Source organism: Rhynchophorus ferrugineus, unplaced genomic scaffold (assembly GCF_030347505.1).
Source record: "Rhynchophorus ferrugineus isolate W39M unplaced genomic scaffold, kcgeb_rfMv2 rfM4, whole genome shotgun sequence".
Classification (NCBI taxonomy): domain Eukaryota; kingdom Metazoa; phylum Arthropoda; class Insecta; order Coleoptera; family Curculionidae; genus Rhynchophorus; species Rhynchophorus ferrugineus.
Window position 1 is genome coordinate 24,768,060 of NW_027472583.1, and position 17,548 is coordinate 24,785,607.

A 17,548-nucleotide genomic window follows, 5' to 3' on the forward strand; every position below is an offset into this window, starting at 1 on the left:
ACGCTACCTATATCAGTTGTTCTATCTACGTAACTGATAATCTGGCAAATATATGTGGTCTCTTTTTATTAATTACGTCTTACATTAGATATACTTAGTAGAATCTTAATTTTCAAATTAATTTCTTACTACTATTCTGTAATGTTTGAATTAATACACAAGCAAGGCGAGTACGGGATTAATACATCAGTATGTATCTTAAAAATTAATCACTTCGTAAATCCATTTGATTTCGAGGTCATCGTGCAGCTCTTTATTGGTTACGGAGCGATATGCATTAATAATTAATCGAGAACATTGTTTTAGCAGCGTTGATTACTAATTGGTTTGATATTTTAGTGCAACCATTTTTGTGCAAATTTACACACCATAGGTTCAAATTAACTTTATGATCGACTGATAAATCAATGTCTTTGATTTTAGGTCAAGTTGAAGGACTACTAGTATAGCATCACGCAAATCTATGTAATCATCAGAACGGAGCTTCTTTTGATTAACTTTAAAGTACTGTAATCGCTGACTTTCAATTTTCGCACACAGTCAGCAACGTATTGAGCCGGCTTGGTGACGCAGTGGTAAAGGTGATGGGACGGTCCTCCTACTGTTGCGGTAGCCGTGAGTTCGATCCTCCTGAGGCATGGTCGTAAATTTATGTTGTGGTTGTTTAAAATTTGTGAATTTTCTAGGCAAGAGTATAAAATCCGACAAGGAAAATGATCCCACTCACGCCAGTAACCAAGCTGGCTAAGACCGTATGTCTTCTGGGATGATTTCTAAAGTTGATCACTCGCCAGTCGGTAGGCTTTATGCTGAGGACCGTGGTTTGGAGCCCACGATAAACTTTAGGCCCAGTCCAGATAAACCCATAGTTGGTAAAAGGAGACTTTAAAATATATAAAAAAAAACAATATATTGATCTGGGTCGGGGTCTCGGCCGACGAGAAAAATATTGATATTTCGATATACGAATATTTTTAAAATATCGATGTATCCTTTTCAATAGTTAAAAAAATATATCGATATATCGATATAGCGGAAAAAAACAGAAATATCGTGTTTTTTTTTGAATGAATTGCGATATTTTTAAAATTCATTTAAAACTAAGTACCAAAAAATACTGAGCCTTCAAAATTGTATGTTTAAGAAATAACTTTAATTTTTTTTAATATTGACTGAAAAAAAAATTAATTTATCGATATTTTTTCGGCAACACTAATTTGCCGGCATGGGAGAATGTTATTATTAGCATTGGGAACTATCGAATAATTCACTAATTTTTACTATCGAATGTTCCAGTCGCTATTTTTGGTTCAGCTGATTTTACTACTTTTTACTAGTGACTGTTTCAGTCGACAGTTTTCAATCGCTATTTTCGACCCGACTGATTTTATTACTTTTACTATCGACTGTTTCAGTCGTGTACTTTTAGTTACTACTTTTGGTTCTAGTTTCTAGTTTCATTTGACTGATTTTTAACGTTCTGGCTCTGTCGTCCTAGACGCGACCTTGACAAAATGCACCCAACTTATACTTACATAGATTTATATGTAATATATATAGTTTTATGATTTTTTTGGTAATTTGTTTGTAAATAACAATATATTGCATATTAATATAGCAGCATTTTGGAATGATATTATTCAAGGTTGTTAATGTAATAGGGTAAAAAGATCAAAATTGTGAATTATACATAGTAAAATACTTTTGACTGATTTTATAACAATAATAGGTAATATTTCGATTACTCTCTCGATTTTTGATAAAAAATATTCCCGTTCGATAACAAATAAATCATTTACTTTATTTAAAAAAGCTATACTAGTTATTGTGCCATCATTTTTAATTTTGTCATGGACTAGTTTTTTTTTTCTATGATTAGGTATATGATAAATTTTTATTTAGTGTTTATGGTTATTGTACATCTTTAGTTTTTAGATTTTTATTGTTTAAATTCTGTTGTATTGTCTATATTTATTATGATATATTATTTAAAAATAGCAATTAACATATTAAAATACGATAAAACATTTGAGTATTATTCCATTCTATAGATAAATACAATTCCTTTTTACAGATCAACATTCAAATAGAAAAGTAATTCTTCCTTTAAAATGAAATTATTAATTGCATGTTAATCGTATTCAGTAATTCCTTTTATTTATTTTCCTTTTATTTTTTAAAGTTAGTACGTGAAGGAATATGTACATCTCCTTCTCGCTTATACTACCGTTGGAAAATAAAAGCTAAAAAAAATTAAGTGATTCATGCAATTATCTCCGTCCTTTCCTCTCTCACAATTTGTATAGGAAAGGATTCGTACATCTTCGTCTGACATCACGAATGAATAAAGAAACAGTCGAAACCGCTAGTTTTTTGACTATAGACTGTTTTCAATTGAAAGTTCCCAACGCTAGTTATTATGTTGAATGACACGGATCAACAACATCACGGCATACGTTCATCGCATTAACTTTCTTCTTATTTTCTGCGCCTGAACAATAGAAAGATAAATAAGGTACAAAAAAAGTTACTTGTAAAAAAATAAAATAAGATAATGTTATTATTCTGGATTTCTTTGATTAATGTTTAAATGACATCCATCTTCTTCTTTCTAAAAAGTCAAAGCATCATAACGATCATTGCCCTGGATCATCTGCTATACGTTTATATGGACGTTTAAATGGGTTGCAAGTCATCTTCCTACATTCTTTCTTTATGGTATTTCGACTGGTTTAATGATAAGATAGTTGTCGTTTTGGAATGTATTGGAGACGGTATTGAACAATTGGATCAATTGATTTATTTTGTAAAAGCGTCCCCAAAGTTGCTACAATATCTCTCTTCATCTGCTCGACGTGGTCATTTAGATAGCGTATGTTAATATGTGGTCCTCGTCACCCATACAATAGATTTGCAAAAATTTTGGATCGGCATCAAATACTGAAAGCGAAGAACCAATTTGACAGTGAACTTGGCCCAGCGTCTTAAATATGGGGAAATGATGTCATTTGGAGGCAAGAAAGCAAACAATTTCGATTAAGATATTTTCCCAGCTAATAGTGTTTTAAATTGGTCTGGTGACATATTTAATAATGGAAGTGAAACTTTTTCTGATGCGTAACAAAGACTGACCGATTGATTTTTGTATTTAAAAAATCCATGGCAAATTTTGTAATTTTATCGATATTCTCGATGAAGATTGTGCATGTGACGAATAATCTATTCGGGATCATATTCGAAGCCAAGTGTTCTTCCGTAATTCTATTTAACCCGTAGTTACGGTTTTGTATACGTTTGTTATTGTAATGTCTATATATTGATAAATAATGATATATTGTTTTATTTTCTCTTTTTTATTTTCAAAATTATTTTAAAATGGAAGATGTTTGTAAAAGATTCATATTACTAGACTCTTGTTTAAAGTCTGAATTAAATTATGTACACATGAACAGAAAAATTATATATATCATCAAATTTGATAATGTTCTTATAAAAATCCATAATATATATATATATATATATATATATATATATATATGTATGTATATTACGCCATTAATACTCGATTTTGATAAAAACATTATCAAATTTAATGATCCGTCAATTTCTTTCATATCTAATCAATTAGTGCCACAAGTTCTTCGAATATTCTTCTCCGAATCTCAGCACTCCGATCGTCCGCAATCATTCTGCAATCAGATATTAGATGATACTCTCTAACGATTAACTAACTCTAATTAACTCTAACACACACTGTCTCCGATACAGTGTGTGTTAGAGTTAATTTTCTCGGAGCCATAGAGGCAAAATTTGCAATATAAGGATTTTGTAAAGCCAAATTTTAGTCTAAATTGCAATATTTCGATATGAAATATCTTAAAGAAGTAAAAGCTCTTGAAAAGGTTTGCCGAATTCATTCGAGATGAGGCAGTGTTCACTAAGAAGGTGATATTAGTGAACACTGCGTCACATCTCGAATGAATTCGACAAATCCTTTTACGCTCGTACAAAACTTAGTTTCATGGAATTCCCTTTTCTCAATCCCTAAACAACTTTTCGCTCTTTTCAATGCTGACAATAATTTTTCAGACTGCCATTTAAATATTTAGCCAGCAATCTTGATAATTTGTACGGTCACTTGGTCCGTGTTTGTATTCCGTAAATAGCCCCAGCCGATTTTATTTGTACATATATTGTACGAACGTGGTAGTGGACTGACCAACAGTAAAACCCTCGCACCATCGTTGAATGTTGAGAAAAATAGGAGTTAATCAGAACAATCCCTCTTGTAAAGGCGAAGTGGAGCAATTCCTCTTGACTATTAGTTGGTGCTTTGGAGCTTCTCTAATACTGTATTACCCACCACAAAATGATATCATTAATTTCTTAGCCTTAATAGTTTTTTAAAAGTTCCTTACCAAATATATATATATATATATATATATATATATATATATATATATATATATATATATATATATATATATATATATATTTGATTTGGGTTGAAAAGCAACAACACTGGAAGCAGCTCTTTTTAAATATAGTTAGATGATCTTCTAAATAAAACAAGAAAATTGCTGTGATAATGTTATATTAATCATACTTGCTTATAAAAATGTACCACTATAAATAAACCATCTTTTGGCTACATAAGCGTTTGGAAAATAAATATATCTTATGAAATATGTTGTTTTTCCTTTTTCTTTTTAAATTTTCTTTATTTATACAGGTAAAATCTGTAATATTCACAACATAGTTGAAATAATTTTTGTACAGAACAAAAATGAATAGCAGTAACCAACTTTCATTTTGTCAATTATATATTACACATTAAACTCTTATGAAGAGTACATCATCTGTAAAGATTTCATAAAAAAAATAATACAACGCAATTGGTTTTGAATGAATTTAAAAAAAAAACATAAATTCTCAGGTCTGTTCAAAATCACAAGTTTTCAAAGAAAAATGTCATTTATACACTAGGGAAACTTTAAAAAATAATAACTGTGCAACACTAAAACTAGGTTATTGAGGTCATCACGCCCAATTTTCTCGATTACACAGTACTGTTTTTAACCAAAATGTGACAACTGGTCAAAAACCCACGTTAAATTCATATTATGCCTATTTTAAAATATACTTCGTATATAAAAAAATTAGATACCAAGCCAGAAGCAAAATAATATCACCTTTGCTTTATCTGTTACTATATATTTATACTTTACCATGAATTTTGTCAAAATCACTTACTTAATTTTTATACAATGACGATAATAAATTGTAAATTTTATGGATTTCCATTCATATGTTTATTACTAAAAATAAGAAAGTTTTGCGAATGAGTGTCTACTAAAAGCATTTATGATTAAAATAACTAATAATCTGTATAGAAATTCGACACCAAAATTCAGCGAACAACCAAAAATAATGTATCACATATTGGTTAGACATTTCAATTTTTCAGATAAACTCTTCTGATGAACTCTGCTTGGAATCAAAACGAAAACAGGTTTTAATGTTTTTTGTACTGTACCCAAAACTATTAATAAAAGGGTACCAAAGCCGAAAATGAAAACTCCTTCGCCTTTTTTTGCACAAACCTTATAATCAGTTATGTAGAACTATAGACAAGGAAAGGGATCAAAAGATTTACGATCACTCGTATATGATAAAAGATCGTTCATGCCAATAAATACTCTGATAAACAATCAACACGCATTTAACCAAAAAGATAACAAATATTTTAAAATATTTTCTGTAATTGAACTTTTGGAACAAAACACGTTAATAACAACTAGGGTTGAGTATCAAGCTGAAATTACTAACATCATAAATTTCCGGTTTTAAGAAATAACATTTCTTGGACATTTTTAGATTCTAATTTCAGCTTCTGAAGACTTAAGACTTTAAACTATACTACCTCGAAACAAAATTAACGATCACAGATTTTAGTGGTTACAACAGGGCTAAATAAAAAAAAACAAAATTATTCTGCCTGCGAGACAAGCCATCAATTAAGAAACCTTAATACCAAATTGTTTTTAAATATCTAGTTAAAAAATTAAAAACTACTAAACTAAAGATTTACTGTATACACTCATTGGATTTTTTTTATTTTGGTTTAAGTTACTTTTATTGATGGCATCAAAATAGTACAAAAAGTTTTCTTTATATTAACAAAAGATAATATTTATTAGGTAATAGTATGCAAAACTAACTGAATTTTAAAAAATCTATATCCTAGCCGACCATTAATTCATTTATAAGGTCTGTACAAGATCAACGGGGTTCTAATCTGAAACAAAACAATGGTTCAATTAAAATTCTAACTAAAGTGAAATTTTGTGGCTTCTCACGTTTTGTCTATCTCCTATGCCGATCCCTATGACCAGATTTTTCGGCATCTGTCCATTCAGGGTCATTAGGATCCTCCTCATCCTCGTCTTCTTCTTCATCCATAAGAGCATCCTCTTCCTCTCCCAATATGGAATCGTCTCCTTAAACAGATGGTATGGTCAAAGTAATGATTTTTCAATATATCCAACCATTACAACCATCCACCCAAAACATTAACAGCAAACCTCACTCTCAGTGTTTGGTATTACTGTTAATTGAAACACAGCTATAGCGATTTATTTATATCAAAAACATAATCAAAAACTTATATAAAGAAAAAAAAATATAATTAATAAACAAAAAATATTTGACATTCTTCAATATTGATCAAATGATTATTTTGGGTAGAAAGTACAATAAAAAAAATAACTGGGAAATAATATGGAAGTATAAAAACTGTTAATTAAGCTCACCGATAGCTGATTCTGTTGTCTCGCTATCCGCCGAGTCACCAACACACTTATCTTTAGCCGGAAGATCTTCCCCAGTATCCTGGGCTCTAAAATTTGTCTTGATTTCTCGATGAGCATCTGGCATTTCATGAAGCATATGATCATACTCAACATCCGTTAAAGGGAAAGCGCGATTTTCATATGGAAGTTGCTGAAATTAATAGTATATTTGTAACATTATGACAATATGAAATATTAACAGTATAAAACCTCAAGTTAATGTTAACTAGGCAATAAGTAATTTCAGTTTTGCAATGTGAAGTAATTCATGTCTTGAAAGAATAAAATTTAACCAATTATAGTTTCCAATTTAAATTATGATCTGCCAAAAAGCAAAAACTAAAGCAATTGTTATAACATTTGGACAACAATGTGGCAAAGCTTCAAATTATGACTAGACACTGATTTGATAATTTATTCTCACCAGAGAACCTATATATAAATGTCCAGAACAAAATTTCTACATTATTCATTGACAGGATATTTTTACAAGCAACCAAAAAATACAGAATCCTAAAGCTGTTAAATAAAATAACCCATAATTTGTGTCAACTTAGGTTGATGCAAACAGGAAAACTTCACAATATGTACTAAAACAAGCAGTTTTTACTGAATTTGTTTACACAAAATCAAAATCAGTATCTCGCCAACTTGATATTCTTATAACGAAAATAGTAAGAATCTTAATCACAACACATTGACACTGTATATAACATTAATTCATAATACCTCCACAAAATCAGCTGAATGCAAATCGTCTTTCAAGCGCGATTGTGATACAGTTCGCTTCCGTGTATTTGATGGCAGAGATTCGTCAACGACTACACCTATACCCGGCGTGGGTGGCGGTGACGACAGCAATGTTCCATCCGAAGACTTAGCTCCGTCTGGATAAGGGCTCACTGGATCTGGAGTATTCGCTCTGGAGCTCTCGGCAACACTATCCTGTCGCTTGTGAGACCTCGGTCTACCATATCCCGAAGGCAACTTTAGATAGCTTAAAAACCGTTTTTTCTCATCAATCTCGCTGCGATCATGTCGAGCAACAACGGCCTCTTCGCTAAGATCTTCAACCTATAAAACACGATATAAAACTTTAAAATTATGTCATCAGAGAAGAGCACTACACTCACATCACTATCCTCTCCAAAATCAGATACGCTGCCGTTGTTTTTAACAGCGCTTCTAGATAACGGTTCAATATCAGCAATTCTCCACCTGTAAAGCATAACATCTAACATAAATATCTTATAAACACTATACAAAAATAAACAATATTTGGAAACCTTGAGTAAGTTCTCACCGATTTTTCCAGATATCATTTGAATGCTAAACTACACTACTACTTGATTGTGAACAATATATTAATTTGGTGAAAATGTAATTTAATTTTTTAATGTTTTTGTAATATCCACCTAAGTACTGATCATCTTAAACACCACACAATTTTTGATAAGGTTGTCCTGCATTTTTCTGGAATTTCTTTTTTCTGGAACTTTTGGTGTGCCAATGAATATTCTACAGACTTTTACTTTTCAAAAACTTTATAGTATGGCTTCAATAAATATGTATTACCAGAGATAGGTGTCTTTAAAGGCATCTATTAGGAAATGACCTTTTCCCAACCTGATGTGTGGTTTTGTAATATGATAAGAATTAGACGTACATGTTGTAAAACACACAGCTTTATGCTATGAAACTAGCGCGGTATTTTCCAAATATTACTCTATCTGATTATTTAATTCAATTCCACATGGTCTAGTTAAGCAACATTTTTAAGCAGACATTCCAAAATATAGGAAGAACAGAAACATTATAAAAACGGCGAAAACTTCAAGTATATAATAAAATAATTTTAAGTACTAGAGATTTTTAAAAAATTACAAAATGATAATGACGTAACCAAACGAAATTATTCATTGCTTACTTTGGAGTCAATATTTCCTTATACTGGAGTTTTTCCACGCGTGTTGATGCCGCCACGCTATAGGGTATCACAATATTGTCAATGTCATATGAATCGGAGCGACTGTTGCGATTATGCTGTTTATAACTTGATATTGGCTGAAAAAAAATGACATATATAAATTATAAATAAAATATCTAAAATGAACAAATCTACCTGCATTTGAAGCAAAGGGGATCCATCGGGCGAATCAAACTGAGATCGTCCCTGAGCAAATGATCCAGAACTGGACCCTACCGTCGCCTCCACATCCACATCTTCGGTTCCCAAATCGTAATTTGGATGTTGGCTAAAAGTTATCGTTGACTGGCTTTGTCGCTTTTTAAACTTACCAATTCCTGCTGGACGACCAACTTTACGGCGTTTTAACTTATTTTTTATTTCTGAAATAAAAAAGAATTCAAAAAAGCCTCATTCTAAATTATTTATATATAGATCCTATTAAATCGCCATCAATAAACTTAAAATAGAACACAATGCAAAAGCACAATCCAAAGAATCGGGCCAACTTTAAAGCCAGTTAAGGCGGTAGAAATTATTTTTTCAACTAATTATAATCAGTCAAAAAACAACGAGGTTCTTACTTTCAGAAAGTGCCGCCACGGTACTAGATTTTAGACGAGCATATTTTTTCCGATGTTCTAGTTTCTTTGTCCGATGTTCTAGAGCTTTTTGTTCCGTTTGTTCCCGCTTATGAATTTTCATAGTCTTCACACGAGCACTTCTTTGTTGCCATTCGTGATGTTTCATAATAGCCTCTAAATGTAATGTCTCAGAACAATCTAGAACAAAACCAAACATGTTTGAATTTTATATATCGCAAATAATACCGCACTGAAAATATTCATTCAAAGGTGTCGTCTGGTACATGATGTTTACATTATAAAGACAACACAAACATTTGACCAAGTGGATTGTTATTAGTCTAAAAAGAGCCTTTTGTTGATATGCCTAAGAAAATAGTACTGTATATTAGGTTATATTTATATTTTCTTAAATGTAGTTAGTTAATGTATGTTAGTAAATGTCGACCAAAATGACAACATACTGTCATGTAATATTTCTGAACTATAATATGTAAGAATATGCATCAGATGTTTTAAGAAACAAGAATATAAAGATATATAATATGATATTACAACAGGATGCATACACGTTTCATAAATGGCGCACTCGGTAGAATTCCAGGAGAACATCAGGCTGTTCTCTTTTGAATTCATTCTATTAACCAGGATCAACTTTCTTATCCAATATAAACAGATTTTCAAGAAAATAAGATATGTTGGCGTTGGATTGGCAATCGTTTCACAGTTCGAGCTGTAAGGTCACCAAAGATGCTCAAAGCGTCCTAACCATAAATTACTACAATTAGGAAACATTCATGCTTTGAAAAACACCGTTAGTACAATGGATTCTTGACACAAGCTTGGAATGCCAAAACGCTAAACCAAAACTTTGGTAAAAACACTGCAATTCAGAAGATCATTAAAGGTAAACTGTCGGACGAAAGGTACACGCAATCGTCACAAATAGTCTGCCCAGACGGGATAACGATCACGTACATCCGTTTCATTTCTTCAGGAAGGAATATTGAGATTAACACGACACTGAATATTCTAAGATATTGGTCTGCTGCCTGGTGACGTAACGTGAAGGATCCCATTTACATTAAAATAGTACTGAACTGGTAGCGTCATTTATACTTTCTGTTAAATAGTTGTTTTTCCAAGAAAAAGTTTTTGTTTTTTAATCCTACACGTTTTATAAGTTAATACATTGAAAAAATTATTACATTATATTAAAATTATTATTACCTTCGGGCAAGGAAAGGACTGGATGGAAACCTGGATCCAACAAGGCAATTTTTTCCGCCTTGCCAAGAGTTTCCGGTGGATCTCGAGGATTTGTTGGATCAATTCTACCTGTACAGAGAGCACAAGGTTCTTGAGACGGTACACAACTACAACGAACCGTGCTAGGACGGGCCGCTTTCTTTGATACTGCATGTAATCCCGCAACCTGAAATATTGTAAATTATGACAAAACCAATAAATAGAGCCCGTATACACTGTCATAAATTAAAAATGAGGGAAAACGTTAAAGCAGTGAAAATATTTATTTATTAATAATTTATAACATACTTGCAATAACCTTCTTTTCTTGAAATTAACCAGTGGTCGGGTCCTGGCACACTGCTGACAATCCTCTTTATCATTTTCCGTTCGCATTCCCACTGCACCGGGCAACTGCCCCAAGTATCCGTTAACCGTCGATACATTATCTGTGGATCCTATTTTACTCTCACCCTCTAAAAATTCATTAAAACAGTCAAAATCAATTTTTGCACCCTTACTGTACTGTACTGTATATGTACCTGTTCCCAAATAGGTTTCAGTCGTTGCACCGCTTTGTCCATCTCCAAGTTGAACCGATCCTTTTTCATTTCTGATCTGTTTATGGATATCTGTATGCTGACGAATTCTGTATTCGAGATCAGATATTTGAGACTGGAGCCATGTCCATCGAGACGCAATCGCCGCGCGATCAGTAGAATATTTCCATAAAGCTCTCTTTTGTCTGAAAGCCAAAATATTAAGATGACTTTCTTAATATTGTGCCAATTCATGAACTAGGTCATTACTAGGTCAAAAAAGAAATACTAGAAATTACGGAATGCATTTATTACAAATATATTAAGATATATATCATCTCATAAAAGAATATTCAAAACCAAAACAGTTATTAACCTTCATGCCTAATTAGCATCGCTGTTTATGAAATTAAATTTGTGTAACTTTAAATCAACTTTGTAAGACGTGTAAAAATAACTGCTATAATGAACGTAACGTAATAATATTTTTATGAAATTATTAAGGATGGAGTTTAGAAAAGTACTTAGTATCATTATTTATTAATTATTTAACTTATGTGTTATAACTTAGTATGTTTATAAATTACGCCATATTTTTGTTCAATAACAGGGAAGAAGTAAACAATAAAGTCGGCATTAGTCATATACTGCGAAAACCCAAATTGGGTTATTGACGCAACTTTAAATGTATTAAATATATTGAAAAACAAACATTAATTAATAACTATCATGTATATTAACAATGATTATGATAACACTATACAATTCACACGTATTTAAATAATATCAATTTGAATTAGTGGTCACAAATCAATAAAGATTATCTGAACACTTTCATTGACCACGAAGATCAACTACATGAAACGGATGGGGTAAGAAATTACACAGATTCAGATTTAAAAAATTCAAATTTATTAGACTTAGTTAATGGGAAATGGTTATCACATTTTTGAAGTTTTTTTAGTGCAGTATTAGGAAATTATTTTTCAGACCTTGAAAAACTTTTAAACTAGTCGACCTTCGATACCTGAAAACAGTCAACCCAAATTAAAAATATAAGTTGTAGACATAATGCAAAACTTTTGAAAAATGCGGAGCTTCCAAACAACTTGATTTTTAAATTTTAGGGATAATTCACACATTCAACGTAACATGTGGAAAGTAATGTAGAATATCTTTATGTATTCTTAAAATGGTTAAATTCTCGCAGTAACATATTATATGGGATTTAAAACAATTAATTTTACATTGATGTATTTATCATAACAAGGGGCCAAATGAATTACACTAGAATGAATTCAATGTCAATTATAGAAACATTAAAATACTGATTTCTTTTTTAATATTTCCGTAATAGTGTTTTGATCAATGTGATTATTCAGAACAGTTAAACTTCATAATATTTTCATCATTAAAACGCCTGTTTCACTACCCTTATAACATTTTTTATGAGGGAGTCTCATTTCATTTTATATTGCGCAACATTGTTGGGCGTATCTCTTGGTCCTTATGTATCAGCTAAATCCATAAAAATTGTTCCATTCTAAACAATTTTTTTCTTAGTGTAGGCATAATGTCAGCAAAAAAGTAAAATCAGCAAATGCAATAAAATTTTATTTACCAGGGTCCCGTCAAAAATTTTCAATTTCTAGCCAATACTAATATCAAAAACATGTAAAAAACAAATCGACCATTGTAAAAAGAAATATATTTTAAATAAACGATATTTGTATATTCTAATGTAATAAATTATATGTATAAGGGAAATTAAAAAGTAAGAGAAAAGTCTAAATAAATTATTATATTGTCCCATCAAGACTACCAGAATATTTCTAATCAAGAGAAACAAATTATAATCTCAATATAACATACTGTTATTTAAAAATAAATTCTCACAAAATTAATAAATAAAAGTATAGTTGAAATAGATGAAAAGGAAATAATGAAAAAACTACAGTATGTAAAAATTGTTAATCAGAACAGGTGCCTTAACATATAAATAAAATATACTGGATATATTTACTTACATACTAAGGTATTGTTGATGAGGATTATTATAAACCTGTGACTCATCGCAGCTCTCACCGCCAGAACTGCTTTCTGTAGCTTCTGAATCCAACTCATCTTGAATTAAACCAAGCTGAGTATGTAACTGTTCAGAAAGTTTTTGAAGTTCTTGTTGATGTTCCCGACTCCATGGAGGAATATTTGCTTGTCCACTAGCCGTATGTTTAAACAATGAAGTTTCGATAGATCCCGATCCAAAATATTTAGTAATATTTTTATGTCTGGCAGCATTACTTGCTTGAAGAACACTAGCCATATCTAATTTTTTAACCAGCAGTTTTGCAGAGTTTCCAGATATTGGTTTTGGCTTTTCAGAAAAGTCTCTTGAAAAAGGCCCCATGCATTTAGAATTGTCATTGTTATCTTTAAATTTTTTAACTGATCTGTAAACTTGCTCAAAAACACCTGCTATTTCACCACTAACATGCTGGCCTACAAGTTTTGATTCCAACTTGTAACACTTTCTTCTAAAAACATTTAATCTACGTTCAAGCCTTGCATGTTTCTTTTGTAAATCTGCCAAGAGTAAACCTGCCTGATTTTCTTTAATTTTTTGAGCAGTTTCCAAATCATCTTGATTTTCATCTATGGACATATTCATCATATTATCTACATGATCCAATAAATCCTTATCAATATTTAAATCCAATACATCATTTAGATCAGTAGAATTATTAAGTTGTTCATTATTCTCAATAGATTTAATAACCTGCATAATTTCATCTACATTTGGCTCTAAGGCATTTTTAAATAACTGATCAACATCATTGCTGTTTTTAGATTTGTTTACGTTGCTAATATTTAACCCTGTTTTCTGGAGGCCCATTTTGTCTTCTCGGTCACCCATAGGTGGCGAGCTAACACTCATATTCTGAGAAAAAGTACTGTCCGAGGCACTGTTTACCTTGCCCAAAAAACCTTCTAACAAATGTCTTTTGGAATCCAAGTTGTCGGCATCAAGATCTTCTAAAGATATACTTAAATCATCTGTGTTTAGGGGGCTACTTGGAACACTGCACGTCTTAGCAAGCGTAGGAGAATACTTGCCGGTCTCAAAGCTGTTTATAGGGGATGCTGGTTCTAAGTGACTTTTTGAGCTTATATTAAAGTTTTGAGTTTGAACCGAATCTGTTAAAGCGGGGGCCATGACCTCCGCATCGGAGTGCCTCACCGAGGCCGTGCGAAGTCCCATTCATTCAGTTCTTGGCGCGTAACTTATCATGTCGTTATAAACAATAAAAAAAGATTCAAAAAAGTATACTTGATCAAAATGTTATCAGCAAATCCCATAAATAACACCTAGTTCATAAGTTATTTGTTATTACAATTTGCCGGTAAAACGCGCGAAAAAAACATACAAGTTAAATAACGGAAGCATAACAACTTATACATCGTCACTGAAATCATTACTCATCGCGCCAAAGGAAAATTCAACAAAATTGATTTTCGGCACTTCCTTACACTTTGATGCCGCGATACTTGAAGGTATTTTAAACGGAACACTCCCACGTGACGAGTCTAAATGATGCTTACGAAACGTTAAACGAGTAAGCGGGACCGATTACAAGTACGCATACAACAAACATTGCACCATTTTTTTTCACTATCACACCGCTAATTCTTCACTTTCGTATGCGATCAATGAATACTAGAAACTGCACTTATCAAGATAAATTCTTAGTTTTCACAAATAGATATTAGCACGATAATTACACCACTTTTTCTCCTGTATTTTATTAAACAACAATGGCGACGTCCCCAAAAACATCCGAACAACGCCATTTGCTTATACGTTCAGCCAACGAGCGGCGCGCGACGCTTTGCGTAGAGGAAATGCTGTGATCGCTGATTTAATACATTGAGTACAGTGGATAGTATTTATTGTCAATGACCTATCACACCAACTTTATTAGAAAGATGTTTTATTCCACAATAAATCTTAATCAATAGAAATATTATAGTAATTTTCAAATGTAATATTGAAAATTTCATATTTTATTCTAACCGAAGCGCCATCTTGAGATATATTCTGAATTAAAGTAAATAAAAGCGGTTTTTTTAAAAGAGATTTAATGGAAACGTATTTAATATCAGAGCTTTATATTATTAACACAATATTTATACAGTAAAATATTATATAACCAGCATTAGAATAAACGTTTTTAAGCCTCAAAGAATGCAGTTATGCTTTCTGACAATAATTTGCAACTAGTAGTTAATATATAACATATATATAAATATATTACATATATATATATATATATATATATATATATATATATATATATATATATATATATATATATATATATATATAAGTTAAAGTGAAGGACTAATAACCTGCATAATTATAAACCATTGTTCAATTAATTCACTGAAAACTGATTTTTATGTTGAATATGTTGAAATATATTTAAAATATAAATGTGACATAGAAACTAATATCTTATTGACTACAATGCTGCAGTAATAACATAATAATTACCTGTAATTTTTACAAACTAATATATCACAATTTCAAAATACGACGACTTTAAATAAGGAACACGGAAATAAATTTATATATATGATTCACAATAACATTTCACAATTTTAGAAACACATGAACGCATGTTTTTCTAAAATATTGATAACCATATCAAAAACGATTTACTTTAAGTAGCACCGAATCTCTTTACTCCATCATCACTATAACTAATTATAGGTTATGTCTTCATTCTAATTCATATTTTTTAAAAATGAGTTCTGGTTTCTTGAATATAAGTTTTAACAATCTAGAAAATAAGGAGGCTGTAAATACTATTCTCTGATTTTTAATTTAAACGCCAGTATTTAAAATTGGTAATTTTAGGTAAACAGCATAACTTACAGAAATAAACCATTCATAAATAGTGAGCTCTTTCTAACAACAATAGAAAGTGGAAAACTACTAACATTAGGAAAAGATGTAAAAACCGTATACCAACTTAAAATATCTAGAAAGGTGATCTATTATTTACAAATAAATTGTTATATTAAATTTTTTTATAAATATAAATTTTAAATTATTCTAATTTTTTATATTTCAGAACATTAACTATAACTTTTTACCAGGTGATACAATAGCAATTCTTCCTAAAAATAATGAAGATGAAGTTAAAGAATTGTTATTAAAATTAAATTGTCAAGCTGATTCTTTAAAATGTTACGAACTGAAAATAATAAATAATACAACTAAAAAAAATCCAGCAATACCTAAACACATACCTATAAAAGGAACATTGTATAGCACATTTATAAATAATATTGACATTAGAACTCCACCTAAAAAGGTAATTTATTATTTAATTTTAATATAATGTTTTAATTTATTTGTTTATTTATAGCTATTTTTAAAGCAATTAATTCAGTATACAAAAGACAAGAATGAAAAAGAATTATTGGAGAAAATATGTTCCCCATCTGGTTCTAAAGAATATTTAAAACTAATAACTACTCATACATCTTTGTTAAGTTTATTTAAAGCATTTCCCTCTTGTATACCACCAATTGAATTAATTCTAGAATATTCTCTACCACTCCAACCACGATATTATTCCATAGCGTCATCACCATTAGATGAAAGTGTTATTTCAATTATATTTTATGTTTTGCAGCATGAAAATGGACTAAAAGGTGTTTGTACAGGATGGCTAGAAAAAATAATTACTGAAAACAACATTAAACAATCACAAATACCATTTTATTTCAGAAAATCTTCTGATTTTCGTTTTGATGTGTTACCAAATCCAAGCATTTTAATAGCCACAGGAACAGGAATTGCCCCATTTTTTGCATTTTTGCAGCACAAGAAACTATCAAAAAATGTAAATATTGGCAAAATATTGTTATTTTATGGTTGCAGATATGAAAATAGAGATTTTTTGAATAAGGATGAAATAAATAATTATGTACTAGATGGGACTCTGGAAAAAATATATAGTGCATTTTCAAGAGAGTCAAGTGAAAAAGTTTATATTCAGTATAGAATTATGGAACATGGAAAAGAGATTCTTGATTTATTATTAAATAAAGATGCAACTATCTATGTATGTGGTGATGCAACAACTACTGTGAAGAGTGTTAAAGAAACTATTATTCATTGTTTAATCAACAATAAAAATATGGATAAAACACAAGCAGAAGAAACTTTAGCAAACTTAATCAAAGATAAAAAATACCTTGTTGATAGTTGGATGTAATATATCAATGTTTGAAATAACTTTTTATTTGAATATTCCCGCAATTAATCCAATTTATAGACAACCAACAAAT

General features: G+C 30.7%; 2 protein-coding genes across 5 annotated transcripts; one reads left to right on the top strand and one right to left on the bottom strand.

The window, feature by feature from the left end:
• Nucleotides 1-4,577: 4,577 nt before the first annotated feature.
• Nucleotides 4,578-16,751, bottom strand: nsl1 (non-specific lethal 1). 4 transcript variants are annotated; one of them, XM_076403098.1, is made up of 12 exons: nt 13,216-16,751; nt 11,192-11,394; nt 10,959-11,125; nt 10,632-10,836; nt 9,402-9,599; nt 8,974-9,200; nt 8,779-8,915; nt 7,985-8,069; nt 7,581-7,925; nt 6,813-7,002; nt 6,360-6,500; nt 4,578-6,293 (listed from the first exon to the last, which is right to left on the bottom strand). In XM_076403098.1, exons 1-11 carry the CDS (start codon nt 14,445-14,447, stop codon nt 6,367-6,369), a joined length of 3,123 nt encoding a protein of 1,040 aa, XP_076259213.1. In that variant the 5' UTR covers nt 14,448-16,751; the 3' UTR covers nt 4,578-6,293; nt 6,360-6,366. The 4 variants fall into 4 exon arrangements, 2 of the variants coding, with proteins under 2 accessions (XP_076259213.1, XP_076259212.1); XM_076403097.1 differs by having other exon boundaries at nt 4,578-6,298; XR_013005582.1 differs by having other exon boundaries at nt 6,109-6,293; nt 6,360-6,607.
• Nucleotides 15,926-17,495, top strand: LOC143195700 (methionine synthase reductase). Its single transcript, XM_076403100.1, has 4 exons — nt 15,926-16,047; nt 16,107-16,238; nt 16,324-16,566; nt 16,621-17,495. The coding sequence occupies exons 1-4, from the start codon at nt 15,994-15,996 to the stop codon at nt 17,473-17,475; spliced, it is 1,284 nt and encodes a 427-aa protein (XP_076259215.1). The 5' UTR covers nt 15,926-15,993; the 3' UTR covers nt 17,476-17,495.
• The last annotated feature ends 53 nt before the right edge of the window (nt 17,496-17,548 follow it).

Coding starts and splice junctions, on each gene's coding strand:
- LOC143195700 (XM_076403100.1), top strand. CDS start 15,994: ATGAGTTCTGGTTTCTTGAATATAAGTTTTAACAATCTAGAAAATAAG. Junction 16,048..16,106: donor ATCTAGAAAATAAGGAGGCT/GTAAATACTATT, acceptor TGGTAATTTTAG/GTAAACAGCATAACTTACAG. Junction 16,239..16,323: donor AACTTAAAATATCTAGAAAG/GTGATCTATTAT, acceptor TTTATATTTCAG/AACATTAACTATAACTTTTT.
- nsl1 (XM_076403098.1), bottom strand. CDS start 14,447: ATGGGACTTCGCACGGCCTCGGTGAGGCACTCCGATGCGGAGGTCATG. Junction 11,395..13,215: donor CATCAACAATACCTTAGTAT/GTAAGTAAATAT, acceptor TTTGGCTTTCAG/ACAAAAGAGAGCTTTATGGA. Junction 6,501..6,812: donor GACAACAGAATCAGCTATCG/GTGAGCTTAATT, acceptor CATCTGTTTAAG/GAGACGATTCCATATTGGGA.